This window comes from Notamacropus eugenii, chromosome 4, assembly GCF_028372415.1.
Source record: "Notamacropus eugenii isolate mMacEug1 chromosome 4, mMacEug1.pri_v2, whole genome shotgun sequence".
Lineage (NCBI taxonomy): Eukaryota > Metazoa > Chordata > Mammalia > Diprotodontia > Macropodidae > Notamacropus > Notamacropus eugenii.
This window is the reverse complement of record NC_092875.1, coordinates 1,821,220-1,833,865: the sequence shown is the minus strand read 5'-3', so window position 1 is coordinate 1,833,865 and position 12,646 is coordinate 1,821,220. Positions and strand designations below refer to the sequence as shown.

Sequence of the window (12,646 nt, the reverse complement as noted above, 5' to 3'; positions counted from 1 at the left end):
CAGTGACATATCCCACAAGCAATGGTCAATAGCACCTTGAAAGGTTGTGGTAGGTCTTACCAGAGGTCTGGCGTGCTCTCAACGGTCTCCCGCCTCCTAATCAGAGCATTCGCCAGGCCCTTGCCCACTGGGAAACCCTCGCGGGCCAGCTGGATGCTGGGCTGGAACAGGCGGGACCAGGGCAGCTTGCCATGCCGCTGGTGGGCCAGCTCATAGCCACGGATCTCCCCGGGGACAGCCACAGACAGGCCTCCTGGAGGGGGAGGGGCGAATCAAAGCAGCGTTCAGAGCCTTCCACACAACGTCCTCCAGCCCAGGACGTCTGGACCTGGATCCAGGGTCAGTCTGCCCTGCAAGGCTGGCCTCTCCTCTGGGATGGTCAGCTCCCACTAGGATTTGGGGACACCTTCAGGCTCCCCAGGCTCTCCGCCTCCAAGCCAAGCCCTCTAACTTGGGTAAGTCCCTCCCCCCCTCCCTCTCCGGCTCTGGGGCTCCGCCCCCTCCAGGCCACACCCTCTACCTTCAGCATGTCCCCCCCTCTCCACCTCCCTGTGCCCCATTGCTCTCAGAGATTGACCTCATCAGCCTCCAAGCTTGGATGACCTTGGCTCGGCCCCCACTTCTCTGCTGACCTCATCTCAGACATCTCCAGTCTGAAGTCTGTCCAGCGGACACCTCACACCCAGCCTGTCTAAAACCTAGCTCGTTCTCTTGGACCAAGTCTTTCCATCTCCCCAGCATCTCCAGGACCTCCAAGGGCAGCGCCACCCTATCCTCCCAGTCAAACCAAGACGTGCTAGGCGGGCACTGTGCCAGGGCAAAAGACAGTTAGGGGCCCTGTCTAATGGGGGGGGCTAACACACAAACTCCAGACAAATGAGGTGCTGATGGGGTGAACTAGGGTCATCCTCAGAGGAAAGACATGGCAGGCAGGATTTAAGCAGGGGAAGCTTGGAGGTGTAGATGAGGGGAGAGAGAGAGCATTCCAGGCAGGGGGCACAGCCAGGAAAAATGCCTGGAGGTGGGAGATGGCCAGAGTGTCTTGTGGGAGGATCAGTGACGAGGCCAAGGTCACTGGACTACAGCGAATGAAGAAGACTGGAAAGGGGCAGGGTCACAGGGAGGGGTTCAATCTGGGAGGTAATGGGACCCCTGGAGGCTACTGGGTGTGGATGCCCCTTTCCCAGCTCCAAACTGTGGCCAGTTATTTAGATGTTAGTCTGGCCAACCTTTCTCGACTGAGCCCTCTCCTCGGACCCTGCCCCCACTCTGGAGCAGACTACCCTCCCCCTCCACTATAATAGCTGCCACCAAAGGGATTTCCCTAAAGTGCAGGTCAGACCGTGTCATCCCCTGCTCAATCACCTTCTGAGGCTCCCTATGGCCTCCAGGGTCAAATACAAAATCCTCTGCTTGGCCTTCAAAGCCCCCTCCTGCCTTTTCAGCAGTTACTCCTTTACTGCACTAGTGAAAGTAACCCTGTGACAATTCTTGATATTCGATGTTCAGGTCACATCTCCACACCTCTGCTCTGGCTGTGCCCTACGCCTCTCCTCTGCCTCAGAAAATCCCTGGTTCCTTCCAAGGCTGCTCCAATGCCACCTTCTGCTCATACCCTCCCTCCAAAATCCCTCTGCTAGGAAGGGACCCCTTCACTCAGGAGGGCTAGTGGCATGGTAGATAGAACCCTGGAACCAGAGTTAAAAAGACCTGGGTTCAAATTCAGCTTGAGACTCTTATTAGCTGGGCAATCTTGGGTAAATTATTTAAACTGTCTGCCTCAGTTTCCTCATCTGTAACATGGGGATAATAATACCTACCTTTCCTCAAATGAGATATTTACAAAGTGCTTTGTAAACCTTAAAGCTCTCCAGAAATGCCTGCTATTCTTAGTATCCTAATGATGTCTCTGCACCTTGACCTCGAATGAGTGAGCAGCAGCAGCAGGAGTACAAACCCATGGGGGAGCCCTGCCCCCAGTGTAGCACCCCGTCTTGGCTACTCCTCCACTCTCAGGTTCTGAAAGTGAGCTTATGACTGTCGCTCATGAGCCCCCACCAACATGCTTCCCCCTAACAATCAGTTAATAGATAGTTAGCTCTTAGAAAGGCATTCAATAAGATGAAAAGCAGTAGCTATCAAACATTCCCCCCCTAAACCTGGGGGTGCATTCTCTCACAAATACATACTGTGTCCATGGGAAGGATGAGCTCAGACTAAAAGTACAATAGTAGTGAGCCACTTGTTTAGGATACACATGTAGCAAAGGGTCTACAAGACCTGGAAACCTTTTATCTCTTTGTAGAATTTTCGTGCTGGGCTCCATAGCAGGTTCTCTTCTCTGCTGCCAGGGTCCTAATCATAAAGTTACTTTGGCCCTCAAGTGACTGTCTCTCTGTATCCTTGTCTGTCTAGAGCAGGGAGTCTTAACTGGGGTTCTGTGAAATTTTTTTAAAAAATTTTTTATTATATTTGGTTTCCTTTATAACTCTATGTATTTTACTTTCTACATTGAAAAACAAGATTTTGAGAGGGAGTTCATAGGTTTCACCAGAATAACTCCTCAAGGGGTCTGGGACACAAACAACATAAAGGCACCTTGATCTCTAAGAGTGTGTGCCCCTGCTCCCCACTGGATGCAGCAGTGACCTTTCAAAGTCACCTAGCTGCCATGGAGTGGGTGGAGAAATGCTCTCTTCTCTCCCCCTTCTACCTCCTGCAGGGATTTATTTCAATAGGGGTCCCCATTCCCACTCGATCTCAGAAATTCATCCAAAGACTCATTATTCAAAGCTGTCTGAGGCTCAGTCCCATCCATCTGTCTTTACGAAGCCTCATCAAGGCCAGGGGTACCTCTTTGGGGGTATATACCATAGGATGACTGCTGTGACTACATTGCCTGAGGCAGGAACTGGGTGGGGGTTGGGGGGAGCCTGGGGTGGGAGGGGAGGAGGAAGGGAGGGTGAGGGCGGAGTTTGGAGGAATCCCTTCCTGACCCTTACATATGGACAGAGTTTCTCGGCACTCATGCTCATTATCTGAACTGAGCTGAATGTAACCAGCTGGCACAGCTGGCATTTCTGGTTTTTTTTTATTCTGTTTCCTCCTTTATACAAGGAATGGCCTCTGCTGGAGGGCAGGGAAGAGACACATAGCCCCAAAGGAAGGGAATGGAAAAGCCAAAGGTTGTCCATACAGAAGGGTTGGAGAGCTTAAAAGTCCCCACTGTGAGTGTGTGTGTGCATTTGTGTATGTGTGTGTCCATGTGATGTGCAGTGTGCTCCTGTGATTGCGTACACGTGTGCATTTTTGTGAGTATATGTGTGTGTACTGTGGTGTGCATAGTGTGTTCCTGTAAGTGTGCACACATGTGTGCATGTGTGTACGGTGGTGTGTTCATGTGAGTGTGCAAAGATGTGTGCATTTACACATGTGTGAATTTGTGTATGTACTGTGATGCAATGTGTTCCTGTGAGCGTGCATGTCTATGTGCTGTGTGGTGTGTTCCTATGAGCATGCTCACATGGATGCGTTTGTGCATGTGCACACACACATGTGCATATACATGTGGTGTGCAGTGTATACATGTGTGCTTTGTATGTGTGAGCACATGTGTGGGGTACAATGTGTGCATGTCTGTAGTGTGCTTACCTTTGTGTGCACACATGTATCACACATGTACACACACATCTGTGTGTATATATGTGTGGATTCCCTCATGCTGGGAGCCCAGATGTCACTGTCTAGGGGTCCCCGTGCCCTCATGACTCTGGCCCCCCTGATGCTCCTGAGTTTTCCCTCCTTCCAGGACACTAGGCACGCCCCTGACAATCTGTCTACACGACCTCACTCACCGCTCGAGGACTGCTCCGAGGTATTGAACATATTGACAGATGAGAGTTTTGGGGCCACCTCGCGGGCGTTGATGACTTCAGCTTTTCCTGGAAAGACAGAGTGGAGGGACTCAGCCCCAGGGAAGTCCTTTGGTCCCAAGAGGTACTGTCTGACACCTCCTGGGCCACCCTGTGCCTCAGTTTCCCCATTTGTTCAGTGATGGGCCAGGCCTTCATCTGGAGCTGCCCGGTGGTCTCCCAGAGCCACCCTGTTCAGACTCACCAGTGCTGCTATTGTAAATGGTGAAGTAGAGACCCCCGCCAATGCCCATGCTGTGCGGGTTCATGAGCCCCATGCAGAGGAGAGCCGCAATGGCTGCGTCCACCGCTGAGCCGCCATCCTGAAGCGCGTCCCTGCACAGCCGCCAGAGGAGTGGGTCAGAGCCTGAGCCCCCTCATCAGCCAGCTCCTCCCCCCTCCCCATCCAGAGCAGCAGGGACACCAGTCCGAAAGCAGCAGAGACCCTTCAGGTCTAGGAGCGAGGACCCTACAGCCAAGCTGAAAGACAAATCCCCTGAAGGGGCCTTCCTCTGGGCTGCCCCAGCCCCACACGGAGCACTCCAGAGGCTCAAAGACCATACCCATGTTCACAAACAGTGGCTGATGCAGTGAGGGCACACCGCCCAGAATTCCAGATGGCACTCAAGTCTTCATGGCTCTGCCTGCTCCCACAAGGATGGAATGATGACAATAGGAAGGGAGGAAATGAGACCATCCCAACACAGACCTAGCTTCAGCCCTCGTGACCTCTGGGTTCAACCCGAAAGCCCCTGGTACTGCTGACAGAGGCTCCCGGGGCGGGCCCCATGGTCATCTCCACACACTGTGTGACATGAGAGGGTCATCGCTAGCCTCCAGAGTGCTTTAAGATCAGCAAAGCCCACCGGGGGAGGTGCAATGATCATCCCCATTTTACAGAGGAAGGAGCTGAGGCAGACTTTGTGAGACAAGATTCAAACCCAAGTCTTCCTGACTCAGGTTCAGCGTGCCCCGCCCCGAGGCAGCCCAAGGATGGCAACATTAAAGCAATTTGACGCAACGGGACAAAAGCGAGGACCACTGGCTCTGACTCCACTGCAACCAGAGAGCACAGTGGGAGCCACGGACAAGGCGGGGCGGGGAAGGGGGGCCGAGCCGGGGGTGTGCCTAAGGGATCAGGGAGAAGGTGAGGCAAGGAATTCAGAGAAGCATGGGAAGATGGGGGCAGAGGAACGTCAGGCACAAACCAAGATGGGGGGAGGGGTGTCAGACAGGGACAGACCAGGGTGTGGGGATCAGACAGACACAGACCAAGGAGGGGGTCAGACAGACTGACCAGGGTGTGGGGGGATCAGACAGACACAGACAGGTGGTCCTTCTTCCAGCCCCAACCCTAGGCAGCAGGAAAAAATGGATGCCATGGGCCCATCAGCCTGCCCAGTGTGAAGAGCACCCCCCTCGTCCCTGGGTCACTGGCAGCCCCAGAGAGCCTGGCACCAGCTTCAAGGGCCTGACAAAGACAGGCCAAACAGCAGGAGGTCATCTGCTCAGTCAGCCCTTGGCAACCTTCATAAGAGGAGCTCCAATCCCAGGATATAATCACTGAGGAAACCCATTCCACAGAGGAGAAACTAAGGCAGCCCAGAGAGCAGAAAGGACTTGTCCAGAAGCCCCAGTAAGTTTGCTAAGGCAGACAGGATGAGGTGGGTGGGGAAAGTCCTGGGCACCTGGATCAGCGATCCCCTGCCAGGATGGGTGGCATGATGGGCTGCTGGCAGGGGACAGTGGAGGGGCAGGGGGGCTGCCTGGATGAGGGCTGGGCATCTCCAGGAGGGGAGGCAGACCTGCAGCCAGGCTCAGGGGGCTTTGGCCAGGCATGGACTCACCTCCCGATCTCGGAGCACTTCTGGGCATCAGCTGCCACGGCCCCTCTCCTGTAGACATGAGAAGGCTCTGGGCTGCCCCGAGGCTGCAGGCTGAGCCCCAGGACCAGGGCCACAATGACTGCAATGACCAGGAGGACCAGCCCCACCACCAGCTGCTTCTTCATCTTTCTGAGGGGACAGAGTGGGAAGCCAAGGCTGGGAGGGGCCCTGACTGGGCCGGCAGAAGAGAGAGGGAGGAGAAGTGGCTCCCACCATGGTCCTGCTTGGGTCAGGGTAGGGCCCCAGGCCCTGGGGCCACAAGAGCAGCTCCAGGACGGAGAGAGCCCTTAGGAGACGTGCTGAGGAGGCATGCAGCAGCATGGTGGAGGTGGGGGCAGCAGGGGCCTAGAGGGCAGGGCTTTGGGCACAGGACAAAGTGGGGTCCAGTTCTGGGGGACACTTACCTGTGACACAGGCTGGAGGGTTCAGAGGATTTCACCCAAGCTGCTGCTGGGGGCCAGAAACGTCCACTCACCTTTCTGCCCTGTCTCAGCTCTGGGCCCCTCCTGCTTCGTCACCTGAGAGCAGAATCCCGGGCTTACTGGGGTACCTGGGCCTGCAAAGCCAGAGAGATGGTCCTGGGTGGATGGAGCCCTGGGGCCTGCAATGAGACAGGGTGAGGGTGGGGATGTCCAGGCCTAGAAGGGGAACAGGACCGTCTGACTCCTTCCTCTCCAGGATACAGAGCACTCCTCTCCCAGCTCCTAGAGAGGAGACAGAGTTGGGCCCTGGGGCCCCCCAGGATTGTTGCCCCTGAACCCTGGCCCCCCTCAGTCCCCCCTAGCTCATGCCAGCAGCACTGAGGAGGGGCAAAGAGAAAAGATAAAGCTGGAGTCTGAGGCTGGCACTCTCCAGGGGCCCCTGCAGCTGCATGATGGTGCCCTGCGCCCTGGGCACCTGGCTGGGTGAGCTTCAGCCTATGAAGTGAGGGTGGACCCCACCTAGCAGAGAAGAGCATGTAATAGGGCACAGGACACAGGGCACAGGGGAAGGAGGACTCCATGTGATGGCATGGACACAGGGTGGAGGGAGCTGTCCCAGAGGGCCCATGGGGGGCCGCTTCCCCCTCAGCACCCAGAAATCCTGCCTGCCCTGAAGCTCAGCCATTGCCAGGCACCAGCAGCCCCACCCCCTCAGGCATGGGCCTCAGGCGTGGGCCTCAGAAGTGGGCAAAGAGAAAACACAAGGTTGGCAGTCCCCCTCAGTAGTGCTGACCCTCAGACTACCCCACCCCAGGCCAGACAGTGCCCAGACTGACCACAGCCTTCCTCCCAGAGTAGGGGCAGATCTCCAGCAGCTTCAGAGAGGCAAGCCCAGGCAAGGTCAGCTGGACCAGGCCAGGCCTGCCCAGGGGGCCGGGCTGTAAGAACTTTGGGGGCTCTCTCATGCCCACAGGGGAAAGAACAACTCCTCTGCTGGGCACTTAAGGCCCAAGTTCCTTGCCAGCCGCCCTCACCTCCCAGTCCAGCCACACTGACCTTACTGTTCCACATGCCCAACACTCCATCTCCAGCCTCTGAACTTTTGTCTAGGTTGTGCCCCCTTCACCTTACCCTCACTGAATTCCCAGCTCACCTTTTGCCTGAGGCCTCTCCCACCCCCAGTCACTCTGTTCACTCTGCATCTCTGTATCTTCTTCCCTTTCTATTCCCAAGTTGTTTGCTGCCAACACCCTGGCTGCCCCTGGAGGGCTGGGGCTACTCCCTTAACCCTGGAGGGGTAGAGTGGGGGGCTAGACAGTGACATTCACTGGGTCTGAGGCCCAGGTCCTTCCTCCCCAACAAAGATCAGTCCTATTAGCCCCTGGGAAAAAGGAGATGGGGAGGCAGCCAAGCCTGCCTGCTCCCATTGAAGCTCATGGGCGGTTTACCTGGATGCCTAGTGGCCAGAGGCATGGCATCCTTGCCCACCAGTCTCTGTTTCCATCTGGGGCACAGAATGGGAAAGAGTAACTTGACCCCCAAAGGAGGAGCCTTGGATCAGCTCCCTTCCACTGGTCAGTGGCATGGCTGGCCTGGTGGAGCCAGCCTGGCACAGCTGGATTGGCACAACTGGCTTGGTGTGGCTGGCCTGGCATGGGGTGGGCAGCTGCTGCAGCCCAAAGAGGGAAAGATAAGGCTGCGTGGGAGTGCTTGAAGGTGATGGCCAGAGTAGGGAAGGACCAGGAGGCCATGGCACATGAGGACAGGCTGAAGGAACTGGGGACATTTGCCCTGGAGAAGAAAGAGCTGGAGGAGGGGCTGTCTTGTGAAGAAGAGATCCCCAAGGCAGGACTGGGAGCAGCAAAGGTGGGGAGAGTGCAGGAGGGCAGAAAGAGCTTCCTAAGGAACTCATAGGGTGGAAGGAGCTGCCTCCAGAGGTGGTGAACTTCCCGTTTTCGGAGGGGTCCAAGGAGAGGGGAGCTGCTTCCTTGCTAGGGATGACAGGGTCACCTGGGTGGGGATGCGGGGTAGGCCTCCAGACTTGGTGCCCCCTATCCCAGGGCAGCCCCATCTGTCGTGGTGGGAAAGGGTGACTTGAGGCCCAGCTCCCACACTGACTCTCCCTGGAGGCCTGTGTCCTCCTCCTGCCTCAGCTTCCTCACCTGTCTGCTCCTCAGTAGACTCCAGTGGCTTCCTATCACCTCCATATCCAACACAAAATGGCTCTGGCCACTCTTTAAATTCTATCCCAACTTGGGCCACTCCAGTCTTCCAAGCCTTCCACACTGACTTCACCTCTTACTTGACAGAGTGGACTTTTGACTGACCATCTCCCATTGCCATGCCTTTGCACTAACTAGTCCTGGTGCCCAGTGTTAGCTCCCTTCAAGGCTCAGCTCAGGGCCATTTCAGACATGAAGACTTTTCTAGTCCCCCACAACTGCTTGTGCTCCCCTCAAAGACCACACTGTATCTATGCTGTGTGTTCCTGTCTACGTACAGGCATGCGTGCACACTGAGGCCAGGGCCCACTGGTCCTTTTCTTTGGAAGCTATCTGACACACAGTGGGTGGACATCTTGACGGATTCCTCTGCTCCCCTCCCCCCGCAGGCAGGGCCCTGGTTCGGGTGGAAGCTGCCCCTTCCCCTTCTTTTCATGTTTCACAGAGGAGCATCAGAGACCCCCACAGCCCCAGCCCCACCCCTGGCTCTGGCTTAGGGATCCAGCTGCCACTTCCTGCTCAGCATTAAGGGGGTGGGTCTGGTTCCCCCATCCCCGGCTCCACATCCCTGCCCTGCCCCCACTCGCCAGATGTTGCCAGGAGTACAGCTGGGACTCCCTGCAGACACACATCCTCCACCGTTCCAGAAAGATCTAACTGGGGGAGGGGGAGCTGCACACCTCTCCCTGCCACCCAAAGATTTGGAGAAGGCTCTCAGAACAGTCTTGGGAGATGGGTATGGAGGCCTAGAGGCCAGTGACTGGCCCAGGACCCTACAGCAAAGTCTCTAGCCTCCCAGCCCAGTTGGAAAAATAGAGGCACTTACCTTGGCCTTGGGAAATCGGTGGGTGTGGGGCCTCCCAAGGCCCCCTTTCCTCAGGGAGAGACCCTGGTCTGCTGCAGTCTGTGGAGAGGGAAGGGTGGGAGTGAAGGTCAGGGGGGCCTGCTCAGAGCATCCTGGGGGTGGGGGGCAGGGTGGCCTGACCGGGCAGAGCAGGAAGCTGTGAACCTCAGCGTCCCAGAGCCCAGCCCAGAGGGGAGGAGAAGGACCCCAGGAACTGAGAAAGACTCCACAGGATATGGCCCAGTAGAGACTCAGCTAAGCCTCCTGGGGCCTGAACAACCAGCCCAGAAGCATCCCTAAGGGGTTGGCCCAGAGCTCAGCCTCCAAACTTGCCCCAAGGGAGGAGTCAAAGGCAGAGGGGGCCGTGCTCAGCCTGTAGAGGAGGTGGACTCAGCGCCCAGCTCCTGAAACACTGGGACTCCCCCCCAATCCACATACATGCTCCCCCATCACATGCCCCCAATCCATTCAAAGACACCTAACCTCCCAGGACAGTCCCAGACACCTGTGGGAAAGGAAGCTAAGCCCCTGGTCAGCCCATGGTCTGGGTCTCAAGATTGCTCTGCCTGCGTCCCTAGAAAGTCAGGGTGCACAGGAAGACCCATGGGACATCCTGGCCTGCTGCCCCCCCCAATTTCCTTTAGGGCTCAGGCCACATGAACATTCTGCTTAGAGTTTCACAATGTAAGGGCCCTCCTCAAAATGAGAGGTCACCTCTAAAAATAAAACCAAAGGAACGCTGATGAACTGAGGACATCTTTCCCACTTCCAGCTAGGGAAGAGACTGTGAGCAAATGGGGGGGGAGGAAGGGAGGAAGAGAGAGACAGAGACAGAGAGGAAAGAGTGAGGGATGGAAGAAAGGAGGGAGGGGGAGAGAAAGACAGGGGGGGGAGGAAGGGAATACTAACTCCAGGCCTGGGAGTCAGGAGGACCCAAGTTCAAATCCAGCCTCAGACCTTTTCTAGGTGGGTGACCCTGAGCAAATCATTTTACCCTGTTTGCCTCAGTCTTCTCATCTAGAAAATGTGCTGGTAGAGGAAATGGCAAATGCTTCCCATATCCAACAGACACCTCCAAGGTTACCCAGCAAGTCAGTATCCGAGACTGGATTCGAATACAGGTCTTAGCGGCTCCCATGGGCGCTAACTCTTGGTGTCTCAGAGATCATAGCAGAGATGTTTTGGTGAAACAAAGGTGGAAAGCTTTTGTCCCAATAAAATCAGCGCTGCTGAGAAATGGGGGGTTGCGAGTTGGGAACTCTGACCACAAGTTGAGAGCCGGATAGGGGAGAACGGAATGCTGACAGCCTGAGCCCTCCCCAAGAGCCGGGGAGTCAGAGGAGAGGAGCAAATGACCCCCTCCACTCCGCACCCCCACGGCCCGCCACTAGACACACTCCAAATCCAGTGCGGCCAGAGTCATGGCCAAGGATGGAGAGTCTAACAGGCGCCGGCCTCCTCCTCACCTCTCCTCTCTCCCTCCTCCCTTCCCTTCCCCTCCCCTCCTCCTCCATCCTCTCCTCTGCAGTTCAGGCACCAGCACAGTGTTCATTGATTTTCCACCCAGTTTTTCTCTTTGTTGGCAGGGACAGTTTGCCCCCTGGGGGAGGCATTGGTCCAATCATTTGGCAAAATAAAAGATGGTCCCAATATAGAGGCAGAGCAGGATGAATGGGGAGAGGACATGAGCCTGAGGCCACCATCAGGGACCCCCTTGGAGGAGCAGCCCCAGGCACGTGGGGGTCTTGGGCCCTGGCCAGGAGGCTCCAAGTACCCTGTCCCAACTCATCTATAACATGGACTCAGAGTGGCAAAGTGCTTAGCCTACACACGGTAGGTGCAATGTACCCTTCCCCCATCAAATCTAGGAGCAGCTGGGGTGTCAGAGGCTGACCGATACCTCCCTTTCTAGTCCAAAGAAGGTGATGAATGGCCGAGCCCCAGGTCACCCAGCAATCGAGGAGGCTCCAGAAAGACCACAGAGGTCTCTGGCCTCCATAGGGCCCTCATCAGCCTTCTCCTTGCCCCATCCTTTCAAACTCTTTGCCCCGCCTCTGGCAGGCTCTCTCCAAACCCTGCCTCCTCCAGGAAGCCTGGCTCTGAGGAGAGGGGGGGCCAGGAAGTCCCCCAGAACTTGGGGCTGCCTGGGCCTGGCCAGCCCCGGCTGACCTCCACAGAGGCAGAACCACATCACTCCAAAGAAAGAGTCTGCCTGTGGTAGGGCTGGGGTCAGAGCCACACATCTGCAGCCCAGGCGAGAAGACTCCAGAAAGCCCAGGGAAGCTAGGCAGAGAGTTAGCGTTTGTATTCGGGTCCTGCTCTTTCACAGGGCCAGGTGACTCAGTAAGCTCAGACTGTGGCCACTGCTTGGGCCGCCCCCCCACTTCCCCCTCTTCCTCTACTGTGCCTGCTCTTAGATCGAATCCCTGAGGGTCCAGACTGCCTGTCTTTTTCAAATTTGTATCTCTGGTACTAAACAGCGCTTGGCACATAGTAGGCCCTTAATTACTGTTTATTGACCCTCAGCTATTGGCCTGGAGATGGCTCCAGAACCCTGCTCCTTGAGGAGGGACCACAAACTCAGAAGAGGAGAACCGTGGGAAACTGAGGTCTGGAGGAGCAGACCATGTCCCTGACACTCCCTCCGCCCCCAGGCCTGAGGCCTCAGGAATCCTACAAATCTCTTCTCTTAAGAATGTTCTGGAAAGCCAAGGGGCAGTGCTCAGTAGGTGAGCTCCCAACTGTCACAAGTGTGCATCACAAGAATGGATGCCACCCAGGAGAAGGATTGGCCTTGGAGCCCAGGGGAGGGGAGGATTGCCAACTAGGAGGGGCAGAGCTGCCATCCAGTAAGGACACTGGGTACACGTAAGAGAGTATGAGATGCCAGGACACACTGCTCCAGGCAGCAGCAGATGGCACTCAGCTGGCTGGGTAACAGGCTGAGATAGTCTGGAAGATTCAGATCAGCAGTACCTTGAAGCAAGAGGATGGGAGGTAAACAGGGCAAGGGGGCCAGTGCCAAGAGAAGCCCCTGAACTCCCCCTCACTGGAGGCTGTGAAATCTCCCAAATCACTGTCCTCTGGCCTTGGGGGTCAAAGAAAGACAATGGCCACAAGAGGAGGCTTCCAAAGCCCCAGGCACAGACCTCGAGTTGGGGAAGAGATGTCTACCTGTGCTGTCTTCTGGTGGGAGCCACCACCAGCTGGATGCTTAGCAACATGCAGGGTCTGCCACAGGGGCTCAGGACAAGCTGGCCACTCCCAAGCATCCTTTGGAGGTCACTACAGAGATGCTGGGGCACTCTTTGGAACCTCTGAGACCACCCACTGGGTGGGCCAAACAGTCACTGACATGACT

General features: G+C 56.3%; 1 protein-coding gene and 1 long non-coding RNA gene across 4 annotated transcripts in view; one reads left to right on the top strand and one right to left on the bottom strand.

Moving 5' to 3' along the window:
- The window catches only part of LOC140502747 (glutathione hydrolase 1 proenzyme-like), a 63,742-nt gene that overhangs the window by 6,138 nt on the left and 44,958 nt on the right, over nucleotides 1-12,646 (bottom strand). For 2 of the 3 annotated variants that reach the window (XM_072606716.1, XM_072606718.1), the window contains 6 exons: nucleotides 9,268-9,345; nucleotides 6,202-6,353; nucleotides 5,759-5,926; nucleotides 4,117-4,247; nucleotides 3,855-3,941; nucleotides 61-253 (listed from right to left, as the gene is read on the bottom strand). In XM_072606716.1, the coding sequence (XP_072462817.1) occupies nucleotides 61-253; nucleotides 3,855-3,941; nucleotides 4,117-4,247; nucleotides 5,759-5,922 (575 nt within the window). In that variant the 5' untranslated portion in view covers nucleotides 5,923-5,926; nucleotides 6,202-6,353; nucleotides 9,268-9,345. The remainder of the gene's footprint in view (nucleotides 1-60; nucleotides 254-3,854; nucleotides 3,942-4,116; nucleotides 4,248-5,758; nucleotides 5,927-6,201; nucleotides 6,354-9,267; nucleotides 9,346-12,646) is intronic. The other variant, XM_072606717.1, reaches the window with a different exon arrangement.
- Nucleotides 253-3,918, top strand: LOC140502783 (uncharacterized). Its single transcript, XR_011966565.1, has 3 exons — nucleotides 253-455; nucleotides 3,118-3,227; nucleotides 3,809-3,918. It is a non-coding gene; the product is annotated as an uncharacterized lncRNA (long non-coding RNA).